The sequence below is a fragment of the Geotrypetes seraphini genome, chromosome 2, assembly GCF_902459505.1.
Source record: "Geotrypetes seraphini chromosome 2, aGeoSer1.1, whole genome shotgun sequence".
NCBI classification, from domain to species: Eukaryota; Metazoa; Chordata; class Amphibia; order Gymnophiona; family Dermophiidae; genus Geotrypetes; species Geotrypetes seraphini.
Window position 1 is genome coordinate 512053278 of NC_047085.1, and position 24396 is coordinate 512077673.

At 44.4% G+C, this 24396-nt stretch overlaps 2 protein-coding genes across 5 annotated transcripts in view; one reads left to right on the forward strand and one right to left on the reverse strand.

Moving 5' to 3' along the window:
• Window positions 1-6924: 6924 nt before the first annotated feature.
• LOC117355239 (oocyte zinc finger protein XlCOF6-like) lies at window positions 6925-18301 on the reverse strand. Of its 2 annotated transcripts, none has more exons than XM_033933526.1 (4): window positions 18248-18301; window positions 17065-17175; window positions 15031-15558; window positions 6925-9038 (listed from the first exon to the last, which is right to left on the reverse strand). In XM_033933526.1, the coding sequence occupies exons 1-4, from the start codon at window positions 18279-18281 to the stop codon at window positions 7189-7191; spliced, it is 2523 nt and encodes an 840-aa protein (XP_033789417.1). In that variant the 5' UTR covers window positions 18282-18301; the 3' UTR covers window positions 6925-7188. The 2 variants fall into 2 exon arrangements, with proteins under 2 accessions (XP_033789417.1, XP_033789416.1); XM_033933525.1 differs by having other exon boundaries at window positions 15031-15561.
• Window positions 18302-19165: 864 nt separating this feature from the next.
• Window positions 19166-24396, forward strand: part of LOC117355271 (zinc finger protein 82 homolog) — a 46782-nt gene continuing 41551 nt past the window's right edge. Inside the window, exons 1-2 of one of the 3 annotated variants that reach the window (XM_033933575.1) lie at window positions 19166-19256; window positions 19779-19905. In XM_033933575.1, the coding sequence (XP_033789466.1) occupies window positions 19203-19256; window positions 19779-19905 (181 nt within the window). In that variant the 5' untranslated portion in view covers window positions 19166-19202. Of the gene's footprint in view, window positions 19369-19512; window positions 19634-19778; window positions 19906-24396 lie in introns of those variants that run through there. The other 2 variants (XM_033933576.1, XM_033933577.1) reach the window with 2 other exon arrangements.

The window sequence follows — 24396 nt, forward strand, 5'->3', positions numbered from 1 at the left end:
AGTGGTGATGCTGCTTTACAGGTCAATGGTGAGACCAAATCTGGAATACCGTGTTCAATTTTTGGAGGCCACATTATCGAAAGGATGTGTTGAGAATAGAGTCAGTTCAGAGATTGGCCACTAGGAACGTCTCGGGACTCAAGGATCTCCCATATGAAGAACGGCTAGGTAGGTTGCATCTATACTCTCTCAAGGAACGCAGAGAGAGGGGAGACACGATAGAAATGTTTAAATATGTTACTGGCCGTATGGAGATGGAAGAAGACATCTTTTTCCTTACAGGACCTATGGCAACAAGAATGCATCCACTAAAAATCAGGGGTGGAAGATTTCATGGGGACATTAGGAAGTATTTCTTCACCGAAAGGGTGGTTGATCATTGGAATAATCTTCCACTCCAGGTAGTAGAGGCCAGCAATGTGCTCGATTTTAAGAATAAATGGGATAAACATGTGGGTTCACTTCGAGGAAGTGCTTAGGGGGGTGGGTTATTCGAGTGGGCAGACTTGTTGGGCCGTCGGCCCTTTTCTGCCATCATACTCTATGTTTCTATGTAAAAAGTTGAGGAGCAGTTCTGTGTGGTTTGGTGCGTTCCAAATAGAAGGCCAAAGCACGTTTACAGTCCAGAGTATGAAGAGCTACTTCTCCAGGATGAGAATGAGGCTTTGGAAAAAACACTGGAAGAATAATGGATTGGTTGAGATGAAATTCCGAGACCACTTTAGGGAGGAATTTAAACATAGAAACATAGAAAAGTGACGGCAGAAAAGGGCCAAAGCCCATCAAGTCTGCACATTCTATTTACCCTCCCCCCTAGTTACCCTTTGAGAGATCACACTCTGATGACCCATCCCCTTAACTCTACCCTCTTAGAGATCCAACATAAGCATCCCATCTATGCTTAAAATCTGGCACGCTGTTGGATGAGTACGAAGAACCAATTTGTCATGATGGAACACCATGAAAGGTGGATCAGCAGCTAAAGCTTGCAGCTTACTGACTCGTCGAGCAGAAGTGAGGGCTATGAGAAATACCACTTTCCAAGTGAGATACTTCAGATGAGCCTTATCAATTGGTTCAAATGGAGGCTTCATTAGTTGAGCAAGGACAACATTGAGGTCCCAAACCACAGGAGGCGGTTTGAGAGGAGGTTTGACATTGAAAAGTCCTTTCATGAATTTGGAAACTACCAGATGAGCAGAGAGGAGTTTCCCTTCAATAGGCTGATGGAAAGCCGCAATTGCACTGAGATGGACTCAGATAGATGTAGACTTGAGGCCAGAATTGGATAAGTGCAAAAGGTAGTCCAAAACAGAAGATAAGGAGGAATGCTGAGGCTCCTTATGATGAGAAAAACTCCATGTAGAAAATCTAGTCCATTTTTGGTGATAGCATTGTCTAGTGGTAGGCTTCCTAGAAGCTTCTAAAACATCTCTTACAGATTGAGAAAACTGAAGAGGGGTTATGTTGAGAGGTACCAAGCTGTCAGGTATAGAGACTGCAGGTTGGGATGAAGCAGAGATCCTTGACTCTGTGTAAGCAGAGAAGGAAAAACTGGTAGAAGATATGGCTCCCTGCTGCTGAGTTGAAGTAGAAGGGAGTACCAAGGTTGACTCGACCACCGAGGAGCAATTAAAATCATGGTGGCATGATCGTTCTTCAACTTGACCAGAGTTTTGAGAATGAGAGGAAATGGAGGGAATGCATATAGGAAGAGATTCGTCTATTCCAGAAGAAAAGCATCTGCCTCGAGGCGGTGAGGAGAGTATATCCTGGAGCAGAACCGAGGCAGTTTGTAGTTGTGGGGAGCTGCAAAGAGGTCTAACTGAGGCATTCCCAACTGTGAAAAAATATGATGAAGAGGCGAGGAATGAAGCGTCCATTCGTGAGGTTGCAGAAGACGACTCAAGTTGTCTGCTAAGCAATTCTTCGCCCCTTGAATGTAGACAGCTTTGAGGAAGGTGTTGTGGCGGATTGCCCAGTCCTAAACCTTCAGAGCTTCTTGACAAAGGGAGGCAGATCCCGTCTTTCCCTATGTTGACATAATACATGGCGACTTGGTTGTCTGTCCGAATGAGGACTACTTGGTTGTGAAGAAGATGTTGAAAAGAGTTGAGAGCTTTGAGGATCGCTCTGAGTTCCAACAGATTGATATGACACTGACGATCCGTATTGGTCCAGAGGCCTTGATTACGGAGACCATCGAGATGAGCGCCCCAAGCATAGGTGGAAGAATCCGTCGTGAGCCTTCTGATGGGGGGGTGGTGTTTGAAAAAGCAAGCCTCTGGAAAGATTGGAAGAGAGGATCCACCAACGGAGAGACTGTTTCAAAGAAGGAGTGACTGTTATGTGTTGAGAAAGTGGATTGCAAACCTGCGTCCATTGAGATGCCAGGTTCCACTGAGGAATTCTGAGGTGAAGTCTGGCAAAAGAAGTCACGTGTACTATGGAGGCCATGTGACCTAGGAGTACCATCATGTGTCTCGCTGAGATGGTAGAGCGGGAAGACACTCTATGACAGAGTTGAAGAAGAGCTTCCAGTCGTTGCTGTGGGAGGAATGCTCTGAGTTGGACAGTGTCCAGAACAGCTCCAATGAATTGTAGATTCTGTGAGGGCTGGAGGTGAGATTTGGGAAAGTTGATTTCGAATCCCAAACTTTGTAGGAACCAGGTAGTCCGTTGGGTCACTACAATAACCCCTTGAGATGTTGAATCTTTGATGAGCCAGTCGTCGAGGTAGGGAAATACCTGAAGACCATGATTCCTTAGAGCTGCTGCTACCATTACCAGGCACTTGGTGAACACTCTGGGAGACGAGGCCAGGCCTGTATTGATAATGCAGATTCCCCACCTGAAATCTGAGATATTGACGGGAGGCCGGATGAATGGGAATATGAGTGTAGGCCTCCTTGAGATCCAAAGAGCATAACCAGTCGTTCTGCTCGAGAAAGGGATAAAAGGATGCCAGGGATAACATTCAAAACTTTTCTTTGACTAGAAATTTGTTGAGAGCTCTGAGGTCCAGAATGGGCCGCAGATTGCCCGTCTTCTTCGGAACAAGGAAGTAACGGGAATAAAATCCCCTGTTCTGCTGTTCCAAGGGAACTGGTTCGATGGCATGGAGACGAAGCAGAGCTTGAGCTTCCTGAAGAAGAAGGGCGGTCTGGGATGGATTGGAAAGATACTCTCTTGGAGGAAGCTCTGGTGGAACCTGAGAGAAATGAAGAGAGTATCCTTCCCTGATGATGGTAAGTACCCAGAGGTCAGATGTAATTGTCATCCATCAATGGTAAAAAAGATGGAGACGACCTCCTATAGGGGGAAAAGAAGGCAGAGTCAGAACGGTGGAGGTTATGCTCTGTTTTAAACAGTCAAAAAGGCTGAGTAGCCTTAGGTACAGCAGAAGGTTGAGGTTTTTGTTGCTTCGGAGGCTGCTGTTACTTAAGAGGAGGGCGATTATAAGGAGCCGTCCTCGGAGGAAAACGTCGCTGATAGATAGGAGCAGGGCATGTAGGTTTGGCAGGAGATGGCTTTGGCTTAGGTCTGACAATAGAAGATTAGGGTCCATGTCAATGGTACAAAGCCAGGCAAGGCGATGCAAAGCTACAGAGCAAGCAGCTGCTCGAGTAGACAACTCGAAGGCATCATAAGATGACTGGAGGATATGCAATCGGAGTTGAGATAAAGAAGCAAGGACTTCTTGAAATTCAAAGTGCTTTTGAGTATCCAAATAAGTCAAGAACTTTGGTAATAGAGAAATGAAGAACTCAAAATAAGTAATAAACTGAAAATTATAATTGAGGACATCATGGCATTTTGATAGATGCGATGTCCGAATTTGTCCATAGTTTTCCCTTCCCTTCCAGGAGGAACGGTGGCATAAACCTTGGAAGGATGGGATCTCTTTAAAGAGGACTCGACAAGCAGGGATTGATGAGATAACTTGAGTTGTCAGTCTTATACCTAGAGTCCAATTTTCCTGGAACAGCTGGTATGGAAAAAGGTATCTCCATGCATTGACCAAAGTCTGATTCAAAAGCTCATGAAGAGGAAGCTTAAGTGACTCTGCTGGAGGTTGACTTCGAGATACTCCTTAGAGTATTTGGAGCCAGTATCTAATTGAAGATCCAAGTCCACAGCCATCTGACGAAGAAAAGATGAGAAAGATAGCTGATCTGCCAATGCTTTGCCTCGAGAAGGACTCGAGCACGTCGAGGCAGCCTGGGTCGAAGATGAAGCTTCGGCAGGAAAAAAGGCATCAAAGGAATATGGTGATTTGGATGAGGTAATCGAAACCGCTACATCCTTGAGGTTCGGCATTGGAGACCTCGAACAAGGAGTCGGTGGTCTAGTCGAAGTAGGGGTAGATCGAGGCTTAGTTGAAGAAGGTCGTTCTTTAGAAGAAGAACTATGCCTGGAAGGATACCTCGATGAAGGCCTCGATCGTCGGTGAGAACTGTGCCTGGAAGCAGATCTCGAAGATCGAGGAGACTTCGCCTCGGAGATAGAAGCAGCCGATGCTATCAAAGAATGGATAGGACTAGAGGCTGTAGATAGAAGCTCCAGAGGCTTGATGGAGGAACCTCGATGCACTTCCAAAGACTCTGCTCCTTGTATAGAGTGTGAGGATTCCTGCCGAGTCACTTGCAAAGATTCTACTCCTTGCTTCTCGTGCTTAGATGCCAGACCAGACACTCGCAGAGACTCTGCTCCCTGCAAAAAGTGTGTAAGCTCAGACTGAGGCAAAGGAAGCAGCTCGACCTTGCAGGAGTCTGCTGAATGCCCAGGCTGGATAAGAGGAAGAAGCTTTGGTCCCATATTAGTAAGGAACTGAATGAATTGCTTCTCCAACATGGTCTGGAAAGAAGCCGGCAAGGATGGATCCACGTCTGAAACAGGACCTCCTGCTTTGGCTGGAGGTTCCCTCGAGGCAGTGTGCTTCGACTTGGAAGTCTTAGGTACTTTAATCACTACCGCTGGAACTGTCTGCTGAGCTATCTGACCTGAGGAAACAGGGGAAGGTACAGCAGATGTCGTCGAAGAAAGAGCCGCTGCAAATGACGAAGGTCTGATGAGGCTCGAGGTGGAAGCAGTAGAAGCAGAAGGAACCTCGGTAGAAGTCGAGGGATCAGAAGAAGAATCCATCCCAAAGAGCTTGTCCATCAAAATACAACGACGGTTGAAGGCTCGAGGTTGAAGCGTAGCATAGCGCAGGCACGACTTTGGATGATGTTTCGGCCCAAGGCACTTGAGGCAGCGATGGTGTGGGTCCATAAGAGAAATCACACGCTGGCACTTGTTACACTTCCTGAAGCCCGTGACAGGCCGGGACATAGAAGTAAAAATAGCCGCCGTAAGATCGAAGTCCTCGGGCTGCGGCCAAGCGGCCTGTCCCGGCAAACGGACGGAAGATGAAAATTTTTTAATTTTTTTTAGACTAAAAATGAAAGAAATAAAATAAGAACAGCGATTCGTGAGGAAAAAAATACAAACCGCGGTTCAGAGAAGGCACAAAGTAATGAAGTTAAACGCAGAGAGTCAAAGACGAACTTCTCGGCTCCGTGGAAAACTGAGAAGGCGCGCCCTACGCTGGGCGGGAAGGCACTCGCACATGCGCGGTGTAGTCGACTCGAAACTTCGAGTTTCTTCAAGCAAGTCTGCTTGTGAGGCGTCCGCATCCGTGCTCCATCGATGACATCACCCATATGTGAGAATAGGCTGCCTGCTTGTCCTGGTATAAGCTGGCTTCTGTGTTAAGCAAATTAATGGAAACCCTTTTAAAACAAAGAATGGAGAGGTTTCTGGAATCCATTGGATTACAGGACCAGAAGCAACGTGGATTCACTAGACGTAGGTCTTGTCAGTCAAACCTGACCAATTTCTCTGACTGGGTAACTAGAGAATTGGATAAAGTACACTAGATGTGGTGTATTTTAGATTTTAGCAAACCCTTTGACAGTTTTTAACATTTTTATAAGCAATATTGCTGAAGGGCTGCTGGGTAAGATTTGCCACTTTGCGGATAAAACCAAAATCTGCAATAGAGTAGACACCCTGGATGATGTGAATAACACGAAGGAAGACCTAGCGAAGCTTGAAAAATGGTCTGAAATTTGGTAGCTAAAATGTAATGCTAAGAAATACAAAGTCATGCATTTAGGCTGAAAAATATATGGGAACAGTATAATTTAGGGGGTGAAGAACTTATGTGCAGGACGGAAGAGGGGGACTTGTGTGTGATTGTATGTGATGATCTTAAGGTGACCAAACAGGTTGAAAAGGTGACAGCTAAAGCTAGAAGGATGCTAGGCTGCATAGGGAGAGGTATGGCCAGTAAGAAAAAGGAGGTATTGATGCCCCTGTATAAGACACTGGTGAGTCCTCCTTTAGAATATTATGTATAATTCTGAAGACCACATGTGGCGTAAATGCGTATGAGTTGAGTCTCTTTCATTTGAAAGGAAGCTCTGGAATGAGAGAGCATATGATAAAGTTAGGAGGTGATAGGCTCAGGAGTAACATTTTTACAGAAAGTGTGGTAAACGCGTGAAACAGGTATGGCCAGTATAAAAGGAAGTATTGATGCCCATGTATAAGACTCTGGTGAGACCTCATTTAGAATATTGTGTGCAATTCTGGAGACTGCATCTTCAAAAAGGATGGAGTCAGTCCAGCGTGCAAGAATTTAAGAGCAAATGGGATGCCCATGTGGGAACCCTTAGAGGGTTAAGCCAAGGGAACCTGTCACCAGGAGTGGGATCCCTAGGATAGTAGGCTTGGGGATGGGTCAGTAGAGTGGGCAGACCTGATGGGCTATGGCCCTTATCTGCCGTCATCTTCTATGTTTCTATGAAGAAGGCTACTAAAATGGTGCATGGTCATCATAATGCATATGGAGACAGACTGAAAGATCTAAATATGTATACTTTGGAGGAAAGGCGGGGAGGGGAGATATGATAGAGATGTTTAAATCAGGGCAGTGGAGTCAGTAGATAAATCCTTTGACTCCAAAATTGTCTCCAAATCCTTGACTCCGACTCCACAGCCCTGGCAGGGTTATGGAGTTGATAGATAAATCCTTCAACTCCGACTCCAACTCCTCAATTTCTGGAACCCACGACTCCAACTCCAGTACCCAACACTGTCTACGATTCCTCGACTCTGACTCCACAGCCCTGTTTTAAATAACTATGTGGCATAAATGCGCATGAGTCCAGTCTCTTTAAACATATTTGGTTTCTCTCCAGTATGAATCCTCTCGTGCTGATTTAAATTTGATTGCCGATTAAAGCTTTTACCACATTCCAAACATGTATATGGTTTCTCTCCAGTATGAATCTTCTTGTGTTTTCTTAAAACTGAGGGATCATTAAATCTTTTACCACATTCTGAACATGTATATGGTTTCTCTCCAGTATGTATTCTCTTATGGATTGTTAAAGATGATTCTACAGAAAATCTTTTACCGCATTCTGAACATGTATATGGTTTCTCTCCAGTATGGATCCTCTCGTGCCGTTTTAAATGTGAATGCTGACTAAAGCTTTTCCCACATTCTGGACATGTATATGGTTTCTCTCTAGTATGAATCCTCACGTGCCTCTTTAAAGTTGACAGCTGAGTAAAGCATTTACCACATTCTGGACAGGTATATGGTTTCTGTGCACAATGAATCCTCTTGTGTGTTTTTAAACCTGAGGAATCACTATATCTTTTCCCACATTCTGAACATGTATAAGGTTTCTCTCCAGTATGAATCCTCTCGTGGAGATTTAAATGTGATTGTCGATTAAAGCTTTTACCACATTTTAGACATATATATGGTCTCTCTCCACCATGAATCCTCTCATGTATTTTTAAATATGACTGCTGACTAAAACTTTTACCACATTCTGGACACATAAATGGTCTCTCTCCAGTATGAATTCTCTTGTGATTTTTTAAAGCTGAGGGATCACTATATCTCTTATCACATTCTGGACAAGCATATGGTTTCTCTCCAGTATGAATCCTCTTGTGTATTTTTAACGTTGATTGCCAATTAAACCTTTTCCCACATTCTGAACAGATATATGGCTTCTCTCCAGTATGAATCCTCTTGTGCGTTTTTAAATTTGACTGCTGACTGAAGCTTTTATCACATTCTGAACAGATATATGGTTTCTCTCCAGTATGAATCCTCTTGTGCGTTTTTAAAGTTGAGGGATCGCGATATCTCTTACCACATTCTGTACAAGGAAATTGTTTCTTTCTGGTATGGATCCATTCATGTTTTCTTAAACTTGATTGCTGATTAAAGCTTTTACCACATTCTGAACATGTAAATGGTTTCTCTCCAGTATGAATCCTTTTATGCAGGTTTAAATGTGATTGCTGATTAAAGCTTTTACCACATTCTGAACATGTATATGGTTTCTCTCCAGTATGAATCCTTTCATGCATGTTTAAATGTGATTGCCGATTAAAGGTTTTACCACATTCTGAACATGTATATGGTTTTTCATCAGTATGACTCCTCTTGTGCGTTTTTAAAGCTGAGGGATCACTATATCTTTTACCACATTCTATACAGGAATACTGTTTCTTTCTAGTATGAAGCCTCTCATGTTTTCTTAAACTTGATTGGAGATTAAAGCTTTTGCCGCATTCTGAACAGGTGTATGATTTTTCTCCAGTATGAATCCTCTTGTGCGTTTTTAAAGTTGAGGGATCACGATATCTCTTACCACATTCTGAACATGTATATGGTTTCTCTCTAGTATGAATCCTCTCATGCAGGTTTAAATGTGATTGCTGATTAAAGATTTTTCCACATTCTAAACACGTATATGATTTCTCACCAGTATGAATCCTCTTGTGCGTTTTTAAAGCTGAGGGATAACTATATCTTTTACTGCATTCTGAACAGGGATACTGTTTTTTTCCGGTATGCATCTTCTCATGGCTTCTTAAACTTGATTGGTGATTAAAACTTTTGCCACATTCTGGGCATGTTAATGGCCTCTCACTCTCATGGATCCTCTGAAGACAGTTTAAACCTGTTTGATGATAAAATGTTTTATCTTATTATAAAGATGTAGAATGTTTCTCTCTCATTTGATTTATTTTGTGTACTCTTAGATACGATATAAAAGCTTTTATAAAAGCTACTTTTTAAGTAATAAGTTTTATTCCTGCTTGTATTAATTGTTGAATTGCTGTGTGTCAATGTTTAGCTGGGGGTAGTGAACATTTTCTATAAAGTTGATAACTGCTAACTACATTAGTTCCTGATAGACAACACTGGGCCATATCCAGGTAACGGCATTAAAAATTTGGTTCATCAGTGATGGCTGAAAGTTGTGTGGATACAGCTGGTATTCAGTGCAGTACCCACATAGCCAACCCTACATAGAACTGGTATTGAAGTGGTCTTGCTTTACTAGTTAGCTAAGTGGGTAATGGCATTGAATGTCGCCACTATACATCCTCAAAATTTCAGGGTCTGACCTGACTCCACCACTACCTGGATCGTGCTGGGATGGTCAGAGCTGCTACTGCTGCTTGTATGATGGATCATTTACTAGTGATTGCTGCTCTGCTCCTCTTTTTCAGTCTTGAATTCTGTTGAACGGACTTTTCCGCGTGAGGGACTCGCCAAAGAGTGATTATAAAACGGAATCGGGTCTTGCTCCTTGGGGCGAAATCTCGGGAGGGATTGAGACTTTTCCTGCTTTCTTTAAATTCCCAGTGTTGCTGGCTGTTATTTACCTTGTGCTCCTCTACAACACACAATCTCAGTCCATGACTTCTATGTCCTGTGATCTTCTAAGCGAGCCTTATTAAAGATCTAACAAGAGCTCCAACATTTATGCCTTAGCTGTAGACTTTGGAAAGTACTTCTCTGAGAAAATTACTCAATTGGAATCTTTGGACTGCCAGCCAGATGGGCTCTGCCTGTAACCTCTGCCCCCATGAACCACTACACGTGACCTGGGGCGGGAAATGCAACCTGCGCCCTGAAACCTGGAGGGACTTTTACTCAGGACACTTACAGTCTGCATTTAAATCCCTGACATTGGGCCAGATGCACTAAAGATAGCGACTCAATCGCTGTTGGCTGATTCTCCAGCAGCGATTGATGCACTATCAAGTTTGCTTGAAAATGCGACCAATCAATTGCTCAGTGATACAAGGTGGAGGAACCTAAGGCCCTGATCGGTTCAGTCAAGCCAATCAGGGCCTTTGACACCTCCCCCTTGTATCTGGGATACAGATGGAACCAATCAGGGACTTCCTTAGACTCCTCCTTGTATCCGGTATACAGAGGGAGCCTAATTAAGTCCATGATTGGCTCAGGTGCCTAAGCCCCTTCCCACTGGGGAAGGGCCTAGGGCCAGCATTGTTGACAGCAGCCATTCCTCCTGCTCCCAACTAAAGGTACGGGGGGAGGGGGTGCTGAGGGGGTGGGGCTCTGGTGGCATTCCTCCTGACATTTTTTTCTGGGGGGGGGTAAGGGGTGGTTGTGGGAGGTCCATGGCAGGAGGGAGTAGGCATCCTTCCTGACGTTTTGCGTGGGGGAGGAGTGAGTTGGGATGGCAGGACAGAGTGGACATCCCTCCTGTCGTTCTGTAGGGGGGTGAGTTGGGATGGAAAGAGGGAGTGGGCATCCCTCCTGCCGTTTTATCAAGGAGGGCCTGTTTGTCGGGGGTCTTTGTGGAGGGCCGTTGGCAGTGGCGGGGAAGTTTTTTTTCATTTTTCTTGAATGCAACATATTTTGTGTGTGTATTACATGGAAATTATCTGTGTCATTAAAAAAATGAAAGAAAAACCCCATGCAATCGATTTTTAGGATCGCTAAAACCTGATGAAAAATAGCCAAGTGATGTTGAAACATCAATCGCTTGGCTATTTTGCATGGGGTTTTAGCTAATTTGCATGGCCAGATCGGAAAATGGGTGATCGAGGGGAAAAACACGCAATGGGCCGTTTTGTGCTTCGGGTTAGCTGTCAGCCATTGTTGCTAAAACTGTGAAAACAGGTTTACTGACGATCGCTGACTTTAGTGCATCTCCCAGATTGTCGGAGGACAAGCGAGCTCCCAGGAGAATGGATCCAGAGTTTGCAAAGGGTGGCACAGCAGGCTGCCTGCACAGGTCCACTGAAGCTTCTCCGTGAAGCAGCAGTCTGGCTCTGCGAACTGCGTTCATTCCTCCAGCAGAGGACACCGCATGAGGTCTCACAGCACTGAAGCCACCAAAAAAAATGAAGTTTAAGCAAAAAAAGAAAAAGAAAAAGATGCAGAGCAAAGCAAAAGACTTCTGCGTGGATTGCTTGCAGAAACTGAAAACTGTAGGGGGCTCTAAAGTGGGAGGAGCTCTAAAGTGGGAGGAGCACATGCTCAGAAAAGAGTTTGCATTTCTGCAGCTCCTGGATTACGGGACAGGATTGAATACCTAGAGTATGGAATCCAGAAGGGACGTAAAAGAATCTCCTTTTCCCCCAGTTTAGCTGGATTCCCACGTCATTTCGTCTGCAAATACTTTTTGCTCTCAATGGTCACAATTTAACATGCCCATCCTCCAAGCTGTACAGATTATCTCATTATTAACTCTGCCCCTTCAAGATTAGACCTTGTTCCTCCTGCCTGGCTGAAAGTGCCATTTTTAGGCCTTTCCAAGAGTTCTTCAAGTGGTCTCTTCCAGTCTGTCTTCAGGCTTCATGTCTGATGCTTGGAATTTGGTGGCAGTTCAACCCATCTTTAAGAAAGCGGCTCTGGAGAAATCTACTAGTAACTATCTCCCAGTTTCCACAATCCCATTTCTAGCTAAAATAACAGAAAAGCTGGTTTTATCAACAACTCCTTGATCATGCAGAAGCCATCCACACCCTTCATTCTAGACAATCGGGTTTCCATATGGGCCACAGTAGAGAATGACACGGGGAATAAAATTGTCCCCGTCCCCGTGACCATCCATACAAGCCTCAGTACTGCAATATTTAGCTTATTCCATCCTTATAAATTAAAGTTTTGGCTGCTGAACTAGAGAAAGAGATGTTCAGCTGGCAGGGCTTTGTTTATAAATGTTTATCAAAACAACTAATATCTGTATATAACTTTATCCTAAAGCAAAAAAAAAAAAGAAAAGAAATAGAATTTTTTTTCTACCTTTGCTTCCCTCATCTTCTCATTCAATTTCTTCCATCCACTGTCTGTCTTCTCTCTGCGTCTTCCATTTGCTCTGTTACTGTGTCTCTCCCCCATCTATCCTTCCACGCCCCCCCAATTGGTCTGGCACCCATCTTCTTCCTTCCACTCCCCCCATAGTCTGGCATTTCTGTCTTCTTCCTTTCCAGCGTCTTCTCCCTACTCTCTCTTTCCCATTTCCCTTCAGCGTCTTATCCCAACTCTCTCTTCCCCATTTCCCTTCAGCGTCTTCTCCCCATGCTTTCTTCCCTATTTCCCTTCAGCATCTTCTCCCCATGCTCTCTTCCCCATTTCCCTTCAGCATCTTCTCCCTATGCTCTCTTCCCCATTTCCCTTCAGCATCTTTTCCCCACTCTCTCTTCCCCATTTCCCTTCAGCATCTTCTCCCCACTCTCTCTTCCCCATTTCCCTTCAGCGTCTTCTCCCCACTCTCTCTTCCCCATTTCCCTTCAGTCTTCTACCCACTCTCTCTTCTCCATGTCCCTTCAGCCTCATCTCCCCACTCTCTATACCCCATTTCCCTTCAGCCTCATCTCCCCACTCTCTCTTCCACATTTCCTTTCAGTGTCTGTTCCTTTCCACCACCACCCTTCCCTCTCGCCATCCCCCTTCAGCATCTGTTTCTTTCCACCACCCTTCAGCACCCCTTGTGCGGTCTGGCATCTCCCTCCCTCTTACCTTTGTGACGTGTTTTACTCTACAGAGTAATTTGTTCAAGCCACTGGAGCCTGCCTGAAGTCGTGGGCATCTGTGGGTGGAAACTTCTCCTCTGATGCTGGAAGTTGCATCAGAGATGAAGCTTCCGTCCACAGACGCCCGTGACTTCAGGTAGGCTCCGACGGCTTGAACAAATTACACTGTAAAGTAAAACGCGCCACAAAGGTAAGGGGGAGGGAGGGAGATAGATGCGGCCGGTAGGTAGGAAAGAGGGAGGGGGGTCGCGCGTGATCAGTGACCACGTGCGTTCCCTCCCTTAACTGTAGACAAGGCCATTCAACACTCCACGGGGCGGTGGATGGTTTTGTCCCTGTACCCGCAGTGAGCACTTTTTCCCCGTTTCAGCGGGTTACCTGCGACTAGCCATGGGTAACAGCCACCGTGTCATTCTCTAGGCCACATTAGAGACCACTTTAACCTCCTTGCTAAGAGATGTACACGGTAATTTGGATTTTAGTCACCCTCTTAGTCTTCTTTGATCTCATTCACTTATTCTCTACTGCTTCAAAGATTATCTTCTCTTGTGCTATCGGATATGGTTCTAACTTGGTTCACCTAATTTCTTCAGCATCGATCATTCACAGTATATCAAGATGGTGAAGCGTCTCCTTCCTTTCAACTCACCTGTGGAGCCTCACAAGGGTCTATTTTATCTCCCTTCCTATCTAATATCTTTCTTAGTCCCCTAGCTAAGCTCATTCAGACCTTCAGTATCTATTTGGATGACATTTTGTTACAATATCACTGTAATCCAGTAGCTCCTAATCTAATTCCTTTGCAACACTGCCCAGATGCCATAGCCCGCTGGCTCCGAGATAACCATTTGCTTCTCAGTCCTGAGAAAACGGTAACATACTGGATCTCAAATCACATTCTACCCCTGTCTCTAGTTGCCATACTTTTTGGCTTCCCCCAGCGGTATAATTATTGATTCACGTCTAAACTTTCCAGAACACATTTCCTCTGTCCTGCAGTCGGGCTTTTTGATTTTATGTCAACTTCACTGTGTCCAGCCTTTTCTTGCTGCAGAGACACTGCCTTAGTAACATCTCACTTAGTTTACTGTAACGTAGGGTATTTGGTCTTCCCCAATCCCTTCAAAATACCTCAGTACGTTTTCTATGGAGAGCCAAACGACCCCATTTTCCTCCCAATTACGCTCGCTGCCTATCGCTTATAGAATCCATTTCAAGGTCCTGATTCCCTGGGGCTTTGCTCCGACTCATTTGCTTTCTGAAAACTTTATCTTAAAACTTTTAAAACAGAGGGAGCACGGCAGCAATCGCTAGCTACTAAGTTCCATCTTTCCCCCAGTGTGTCTGAACCTTTTCTGTTATGTAGCTAATGGTGTTCTTTTCTAACTTTCTGTATGGTTTTGGGTTTTTTTTTAAATTTTACAAATTGCCTAGATTTGGCTAGTCCAAAATTGGATGATTCATCAAGTATAATGAATCAACATTTTCAGCAGCCCAGCCTGGTTAAGTGCCATGGAATAGCAGCGGTTGGTTTAAGCCATGGGCAGCCTCTCCTGTTTAAAACATGTGAATAGAAAACCTTAGATTTTCTTCTGAAGGATGCTTTTCTCGTAGTTATTTTTAGGATCTTCATTAAGAAATGCTCCCAATTAGGAGACTTCGTGCATTCGGTAATTTTCCTAGTGTGTTCTCTGGTGTGGAATTAAAAGGGATGGCAATGACATGGGAAAAGCCCAGGACATATCCTACGTCCTTAAATTAAAGCAAGCAGAAAAAAGACATTTGGTGTCTTATGGTTCGCCAGTAATATTGTGTCCTCTTTGCAAATCCTGCACACGTGTGACCCACTGGAGCACCATCAGAAACAGAGCCTTTTTTCATAAGAGTGTGCCACATTTCCAAATAGTTCACACTCTTGCTGATATTTCCCTGAAATGAAAATGAAGAGGAACCAACATAAAATGAAACTTTTGAGGCTGCCCACCCCTAGGAATTAATGCTTTGGTACATGTAAAAGGTTTCACTTCAGCATACGTTCTGTGCTGAATTTCAGGTTCACCTTTCATTTGAATCCTTTTCTACACCAACAACACAAAAAGGGTCTCACTCTTGGGTGAATTCTCTTGGGCAATAAGAAATGATATATCTTACCAAGGATTTTTCCAACGGTGTCTTGCAGAATGGATTTCTTCCCTTTCTTCTTTCCCTGATGGAGCTGAAAAGCCATTTGGTCACTGTTTTTACTTCGTAAGAGTCTCTCTTCTCTCAGGTGTCTCTGGAGTTCAGGGATGTTTGTGAGTTCCCCGTCACTTTTCTCACCCTCAGTGACTGTATCCAGGGAGTCACTTGCAGGGTCTCTCGGCTTCTTCTCCGATTCCGCCATTTGGTCGCTGTTTTTATTTCGCAAGGGTCTCTCTTCTCTCGGGTGTCTCTGGAGCTCAGGGATGTTTGTGAGTTCCCCGTCACTTTTCTCACCCTCAATGACTGCATCCAGGGAGTCTCTTGCAGGGTATCTCTGCTTCTTCTCCGATTCCTGTTGATAATTCATTGTGTTTTGACTCTTATTCCTCTGGGAAATATCCTCACTGACATTTCCTGTTTGTCTTGTGATGGGCTCAATTTCTAAAAGCCATTTTTCTTGATTCTCCTCCCTCTTCATCTCCAGTATTACCTCAGTATCTGCTGGATAGAAACAAAAGACGGTAATTGTGCATTAGGAACTATGGAACGCTATTAATGACAAGAAACAAAGTTTTCTGGGCTCACACAACTACATAGGATTTCTGAGATTAAGAAAATTCCACAAATTAGCAAATAAGTCTTCAAACCTCTCTGTTTTTTTAAATTAGGTTATGGAACTAATTTTTGAAACAGCAATAAAACTACAGGGAAATTAAAGAATTGAATTAACGAATTAAAAAAAAAGGTAAAACAGCAGGAAATACAGCCCACATCAAAAGAGGAACTCAGCCACCCACAACTACAGCCAAAGTCTTGTTCCCGCCTTCAACCACCTCCGATCGCATGTTCCCTCTCTCACAGAAAATTCTAGAGCTGCTTCGGATCCAAAAATACATAAACCTTTTGTTTTATAAGCAAGTCCAATAGTTACAAGAGAACTCCAGAAAGAAGATGCTCCCAAAGAAAGAGCAAGAAAAGATTTAGACCAAAGCATGTTATTGCCAATCTGGGCTTTTTAAAAATCATTTTGATGGACACTTCAGTGTACTAAGCACAATACCGGGCAGAACTTTGGGTTCTGGTCCAGAAATAGCTAAGAAGGAAAATTTAAATTAAATCAGTAATTTAAAAAATGGGTAAGGTTGGACAGACTGGATGGACCATTCGGGTCTTTATCTGCTGTCATCTACTATCTTACTATTTATTACTTATACTTGATATATTGCCCTTCTATTAGGGACCAAATGGAACAGTTTACAATAATTTACCACAATATAATCAATAACACAAAAGACAAAGCAACAATACAGGAACCAGTAGGGTTGATCCCATAGCTATGTATAAAAGTCTATCGTAAAAAAAGAGGAAGTGACATTATTGAAGACGGGACCGAGGAAGAGGGAAGCCTGCAGAGTACACACAGGCTACTCAAAGTTGCCAGTAGTGATTCAGAGAGGGAGTGCAGCCCAATGCTAAATTCTGTGCCAACTTCAGGTAATTATGCGTCCCTGGAGAATTCTGCGCAAACTTATGTTCTTAGAGGTGGAGCACAGCCATTGGGATACAACCCACATGTCTAGAATATCGCGCACAGGAATATGTATTCTGCCTGTTCAGCCCCACTCACCTGCCTTGGGAGCTGCTTCTCTGTTGAGCAGGAGATAGGACTGAGGTGCTCAACCATGAAGACACAGAATGTGAAGAATTAGAGATTCAAGGTCTGCAGCTCACAAAAGCTCTAGAAATTTCTGTGGCTTTGTAAACTTTATCCAATTCTGGGCTCCATCAGTTGACATCATCCACTTGGGAGGACTTATATACTGCTCTACGTACAGATAAGTCATTTGTTTTACTCTCTATAGTTACTATTACTCTGCTGTACTCTAAGACCTCCTTATACTGTAGAGTTGTTATTGCTCACCAGTACACTGAAATACCTCCTCTTACTCTGTATTGTAGTTATTACTATAGCCGATATCATTCTGTAGAGTATTTGTTACTCACCCATGTCTGAATGTCTAACATCTCTCTCTCCTGACTCCTGGGGATCCTGGATATGTGTCTCTCCATCTTGTTTAATCCACAATACCAGATCAGGACTTATCCTTACAGAGCCTGGAATAAACATGAAAACTCAGTTATACTTCCCCTTTGTTCAAAGAAAAATATGCAAACCAAGAAGAAGAGGACTTCCTTATTGTATAATCATCCTACCCAGAATGACATATGGCATACAGCAAATTGGGTCTAATATGGATGTTTCCAAGACTACCACAGGCTAACTTGAGTGTGTCTATCTTCATTATTAGCTGTTCCCACATAGAACAAAATAAGCTACTATCTTTTCCTAAACAGTAGATTTACTTGCGGTAAGAGACAGGTGTATCATAATTGTGGGTGATCAGATCATAGGACCTCTTATAATTGCCATATTATTTCAGGTCCATATCCTGACTCCAAATTTTAATCACCTACACCTGTCCCATCCTACCTGCCTCACCTATTTTGTGTAGTGAACTACAGAACTACATCTGCAGGTGTGTGCTTCATGAGCTGTATCATTGAAATATATTCTGTAATAATGGAAAAAATTCAAAAAACCACTAATCATAAAATTAGTAAATATAAACCCTCAAATCATATGTGAAGAGGGAAAGGAACACTTATCTCAAATGGTGTAACCCATGAACCAGCGCTGGTAGAGAATGTACAACTCCCAACGCCTTTCTGACAGGAGAAAAAGGCGTTTCAATCTGTCCAAAGCAGATCTTCCTCAGGGGGTAATAACCAGCGTTGCCCCTCATTAAATTCTTATTCAAAACATTACCGTTGTGGTCTAACGGCAAACGCAGCCGCGCAATGTAGTTGCATTGAAATACTGCTAATGGAAGAAAATCATCTCTCATTACAAGACTGCCCACCACAACTGTACAATGTAATCTTCTGCAGCCAGGTTCTGACCATTTGGGCTACTCTGACCCTGCATTTTAGCTCTTCAAGAAAAAGAGAATAATCTACCTGATTTCAAAGGGGAAAAAATTGTAGGACTCACAAGATGGTCTTATGGTCCCTCACACTGTCAGCTTAAGATAGAGGTTAGTAGAGAAATCCAGATCACACTTGGAAGTTTCTGGAGCAAAGGAGAGCAGAAAATTGTGTCCTATTAGTTGACTATTTTAGTCCTTACCTAGGGAGATCAGAGTCTCATAATTCTCCTTCATCACCTCCCTGTAAAGCTCCTTCTGCCCTTCATCTAAATATTCCCACTCCTCCTGGGAGAAAGAGACAGCCACGTCCTCAAACTTCACCTGCATCTGAAACACAAACCAGAAACACCCTCAGCGCCTTCTGCATCACCATCATTGTAGACCTGGTGCCTGTATGTTACTTAGTGTGCAACTGCAAGGGGAGGCCAAGTGACCTACAGTGGAACTTAGGAAGTCAAATGTAATAACCTACTGCCTTGAGAATGAAGGGAGAATGCAGGTGATGAGTGGCCCCTTTGAAGGGAGGACAAAAGCATTGACAAATTTATCCATCCTCTCTTTCTTTCTTCTCCCTTTTCCCCTTCAGCCATTATTGTAGACCTGGTGGTCCCTTAATCCTCCATTGCCCCCTTGGTGTCATTCCAAGTCCCCTCCCCCCATCTTGCCCCTCCCCCTGCCAGGAAAAGTGGGGGAGGGGGAGCTCCTACCTGAGCAGAAGCTCCTGCAGCCATTTCTCTGGGCTGGGAGGAGAGAGAAGAGCACAAGATGGACGACTCGCTTTCCTTCCGGCCACATGCCGATGACGTCACAAAGGGGCGGAGCTCCACTGAAACGTAGCCAACACTGTACTTCTGGCTCTGCCCCTTTTAGTGCTGATTGTTCAGAATGTTCCATGGGGCGGGAAGAATAGTAGAAGGATCCGCCCCCTAGCATGGGTAAGGGAGAAAGGAGGAGGAGTTTAAGTTTTGTCCCAGCTCAGGAGCCAGCGCAGCCAGGGAAGGGGAGGCCCGAAAGAGATTTGGAGACGTCACAAGGGAGAGGGCGGAGCTTCACGCTCGAGAAGGCAGGAATGAGGAGGAGTTTCAGCTGCAATCCGCTGCTGATTGTTGGAAGAGGAGGAGCCGGAGACTACAGCTGCAGTGTGTTGTCTAGGAGATGCAGTCAGTGGCGCTCCGCCCCCTTTGTGACGTCATCGGTATGTGGCCGGAAGTAAGTTGAGTCGTCCATCTTGTGCTGGAGCCTCAGGTGGCCAGTTTCTTTCAGTTTCTGCTCTTCTCTCTCCTCCCAGCCCAGGGAAATGGCTGCAGGAGCTTCTGCTCAGGTAGGAGCTCCCCCTCCCCCACTTTTCCTGGCAGGGGGAGGGGCAAGATGGGGGGAGGGGACTTGGAATGACACCAGCACACTCCAAGGGGGCAATGGAGGATTAAGGGACCACCAGGTCTACAATAATGGCTGAAGGGGCAAAGGGAGAAGAAAGAAAGAGAGAAGGGAAGAAGAAAAGAGAGGATGGCTGAATTTGTCAATGCTTTTGTCCTCCCTTCAAAGGGGCCACTCCTCACCTGCATTCTCCCTTCATTCTCAACCCAGTAGGTTATTACATTTGACTTCCTAAGTTCCACTATAGGTCACTTGGCCTCCCCTTGCAGTTGCACACTAAGTAACATACAGGCACCAGGTCTACAATGATGGTGATGCAGAAGGCGCTGAGGGTGTTCCTGGTTTGTCTTTCAGATGCAGGTGAAGTTTGAGGACGTGGCTGTCTCTTTCTCCCAGGAGGAGTGGGAATATTTAGATGAAGGGCAGAAGGAGCTTTACAGGGAGGTGATGAAGGAGAATTATGAGACTCTGATCTCCCTAGGTAAGGACTAAAATATTCAAGAACATAAAAAAATAAGAATTGCCACTGCTGAGTCAGACCAGGGGTCCATCATGCCCAGCAGTCCGCTCACGCGGTGGCCCTCTGGTCTAAGACCAGCACCCTAACTGAGACTAGCCCTACCAGCGCATGTTCTTGTTCAGCAGAAACTTGTCTAACTTTGTCTTGAATCCTTGGAGGGTGTTTTCCCTTATAACAGCCTCTGGAATAGCGTTCCAGCTTTCTACCACTCTCTGGGTGAAGAAGAACTTCCTTATGTTTGTACGGAATCTATCCCCTTTCAACTTTAGAGAGTGCCCTCTTGTTCTCCCTACCTTGGAGAGGGTGAACAACCTGTCCTTATCTACTAAGTCTATCCCCTTCAGTACTTTAAATGTTTCGATCATGTCCCCTTTCAATCTCCTCTGTTCGAGGGAGAAAATGCCCAGTTTCTCTAATCTTTCGCTGTACGGCAGCTCCTCCAACCCCTTAACCATCTTAATTGCTCTTCTCTGGACCCTTTCGTGTAGTACCGTGTCCTTCTTCATGTACGGCGACCAGTGCTGGACGCAGTACTCCAGGTGAGAGCGCACCATGGCCCGGTACAGAGGCATGATAAACTTCTCTGATCTGTTCGTGATCCCCTTCTTTATCATTCCTAGCATTCTGTTTGCCCTTTTTGCTGCCACCGCACATTGTGTGGATGGCTTCATCGACTTGTTGATCAAAACTCCCAAGTCCCTTTCCTGGGAGGTCTCTCCAAGTACCGCCCCGGACATCATGTATTCGTGCATGAGATTTTTGTTACCGACATGCATCACTTTACACTTATCCACGTTGAACCTCATCTGCCATGTCGATGCCCATTCCTCGAGCTTGATTATGTCACGTTGCAGATTTTCGCAATCCCCCTGCCTCTTTACTACTCTGAATAACTTCGTATCATCCGCAAATTTAAACTAAACTAAACCTTAGGTTTATATACCGTGCCATCTCCACAAGCGTAGAGCTTGGCATGGTTTACAGGGTTAGGTTGAAAAGGAGCTACAATGAAGGGTTATAGGAAAGAAGCTAGGAAGATAAAGAGGGACAGGGTACCAGAGAGAGGGAGGTGATTAGATTTTAGAAAAGAGCCAAGTTTTCAGGTGTTTGCGGAAGGATTGGAGGGAGCTTGAAATTCTGAGCGGGGATGTGAGGTTGTTCCAGAGTTCTGTGGTTCTAAAGGGGAGGGATGTTCCTAGTTTTCCTACGCGCGATAAAACTTTTGTATAGGGGAATGATAGTTTCAATTTTTGGGAGGATCTAGTGGAATTAGGGTTAGAGGAGTTCCAGAAGAGTGGGATAACGGGAGGGTGGATGCCATGTAGGATCTTGAAGGCTAAACAGGCACATTTAAAGAAGACTCTGGAGTGAACTGGGAGCCATTGAAGTTTGGACAGGAGTGGGGAGACATGGTCGAACTTGCGAAAATAAGCTTGGCCGCGGCGTTCTGGATTAGCTGAAGTCTATGGAGTTTTTTTTTTGTTAGACTTAAATAGATGGAGTTGCAATAATCCAGTCTAGAGAGGATGATGGATTGAACAAGGACGACGAAGTGAGAATGATGAAAGTACGATCTCACTTTCCTCAGCATATGAAGACTAAAGAAGTTGAGGTGGTCATTGAAGGAAAGAGAGGAGTCTATGATGATGCCAAGGACTTTGCTTGAAAACTCAAGCTGAAGAGTGGAGCCGGAAGATAAAGGGATGGAGGTGGGTAAATTATCTAATATTGGGCCGAGCCAAAGTAATTTTGTTTTGGACTCGTTCAATTTCATTTGTACAGAATGAGCCCAGGATTGGAGGTTCATTATACATGCGGATATGTTCTCAGCGAGGTTAATGAGGTTCGAGTCGGTCTCGAGGAGGATGAGGATGTCGTCAGCATAGATGTAGAGAGTTTCCAGGGGGGATAGATGAAGGAGTTTCAGAGAGGACATGTAAATGTTGAAAAGGATAGGAGAGAGGGGTGAGCCTTGCGGGACTCCACATATCAGCTTCCAGGGAGGGGATGAGGTACCGTTTATGTTAACGGTGTAGGAGCGTAAGCGTAGGAATTTCGAGAACCAGTCTAGGATTGTGGAACTTATGCCTATTTCAGAGAGTTGGAAGATTAGGATATCATGATGGACGACGTCATACCTATGGCCAGATCATTTATAAAGATGTTAAAGAGCACGGGTCCAAGCAGTCCTAGTATTGTCTATTTACCCCCACTCTCTGTTACCTATGCTCCAGCCAGTTTTTAATCCACGTGAGTATTTCACTCTCAATTCCATGGCTTGCAATTTTCCAAAGTAGTCGTTCATGCGGAACATTGTCGAACGCCTTCTGAAAATCCAGTTATACAATGTTGACCGGATCGCCCTTGTCTATCTGTCTGTTTACTCCCTCAAAGAAGTGCAGCAAGTTCTTGGACCGCTGCTGTTCAATGTATTTATAAATGACCTAGAAAAAGGGACGAAGTGTGAAGTTATAAAATTTGTGGATGACACCAAACTCTGTAGCAGGATAGGAACAGTAGAGGACTGCAAAGAATTACAAAGGGATCTGAACAAGCTGGAGGAGTGGGCCAATAAATGGCAGATGAGCTTCAATGTGGAGAAATGCAAGGTCATGCATGTGGGGAAAAAGAACCCGAGATTCTGCTACGAAATGGGGGGGTTGGTACTGGGGGAGAGCAACCTTGAAAGGGACTTGGGAGTGCTGGTGGACACCACAATGAAACCATCAGCACAATGCGCAGCAGCGTCAAGGAAAGCAAACAGAATGTTGGGTATCATCAAGAAGGGTATTACGACCAGAACGAAGGATGTTATCCTGCCGCTGTATCGAGCGATGGTGCGACCGCATCTGGAGTACTGTGTTCAGTACTGGTCGCCGTACCTGAAGAAAGATATGGCGATACTTGAGAGGGTCCAGAGAAGAGCTACACGTATGATTAAGGGTATGGAAAATCTTTCATACGCAGACAGGCTAGAGAAACTGGGGCTCTTCTCCCTGGAAAAGCGGAGACTCAGAGGAGACAAGATAGAGACATATAAGATCATGAAAGGCATTGAGAATGTGGAGAGGGACAGATTCTTCAGCCTACGGGGAACTACAATAACAAGGGGGCACTCAGAGAAACTAAAAGGGGACAGGTTTAGAACCAATGCCAGGAAGTACTTCTTCACTCAGAGGGTGGTGGATACCTGGAATGCGCTTCTGGAGGGCGTAATAGGACAGAGTGCTTTACAGGGTTTCAAAGAAAAATTGGATATATTCTTGAAAGAAGAAGATATTGAGGGATATAGATAGGGAAGATATAGGATGAAGAAGGGTACAGTTAGAAGGATATAGATAAGGTAGAAAAAAAAGGGATTGAAGGGATATAGGGGTACATATAGAAAACTACTACGCAGGTCCTGGACCTGATGGGCCGCCGCGCGAGCAGACTGCTGGGCACGATGGACCTCTGGTCTGACCCAGCAGAGGCACTTCTTATGTTCTTAAGTTCGTCAAACCTTTGCTAAAACCGTGCTGACTGGTCCTCATCAGCCCATGTCCATCAAGGTGATCAATGATGCTGTCCTTTATCAGTGACTCTACCATCTTTCCCAGTACCGAGGTCAGACTCATCGGTCTGTAGTTCCCCGGATCTCCCCTCGAACCTTTCTTGAAGATTGATGTAACATTCGCCACCTTTCAGTCTTCCGGAATCTTTTCCGATTTGATCGACAGATTGGCTATTAGTTGAAGCAGTTCAGCTATGGTCCCTTTCAGTTCCTTGAGGACCCTCGGATGGATGCCATCCGGTTCCGGAGATTTATCATTCTTAAGCCTATCAATCTGCCTACATACTTCCTCTAGACTGACCATCAATCCTGTCAGCTTTCCTTCTTCGTTTCCAGCATATAGCCTGATGGGTTCCGGTATGCTGTGTACATCTTCGGTAAGTACAGATGCAAAAAAATGTGTTCAGTTTGTCAGCGATTGCTTTGTCCTCCTTTAGCGCTCCCTTTATTCCATGGTCATCCAATGGTCCCACCACTTCCTTTGCAGGTTGTTTCCCCTTAATATATCGAAAGAACGGCTTGAAGTTCTTCGCCTCCTTGGCTATTTTTTCCTCGTAGTCTCTTTTGGCCCCTTTACTGCCTTATGGCACCTGCGTTGAGACAGCAGGTAAAATGAACTTATGGTTATGTACCATTATCTCTCAGGCTTATTCATATATGTCCTTTAGGAAACTACTAAAAATTGATTTATTTGACAAATTTGTAAATTTATGTTTTATTTTTTGATTTTTTGAACTTTATTTAGTTTTTAATGGCAACAAAAAGTGCAATACAATTTATATACAAACTAGTCTTATATCCCGTTACATTAACAGGTGCTAGAATATATGTATGTGTGTCTGTCTTTATTTTTTTTTTCTCTCTCTCCTTAGCCGCTTTCTGTATTTCTGTCTTTCTTT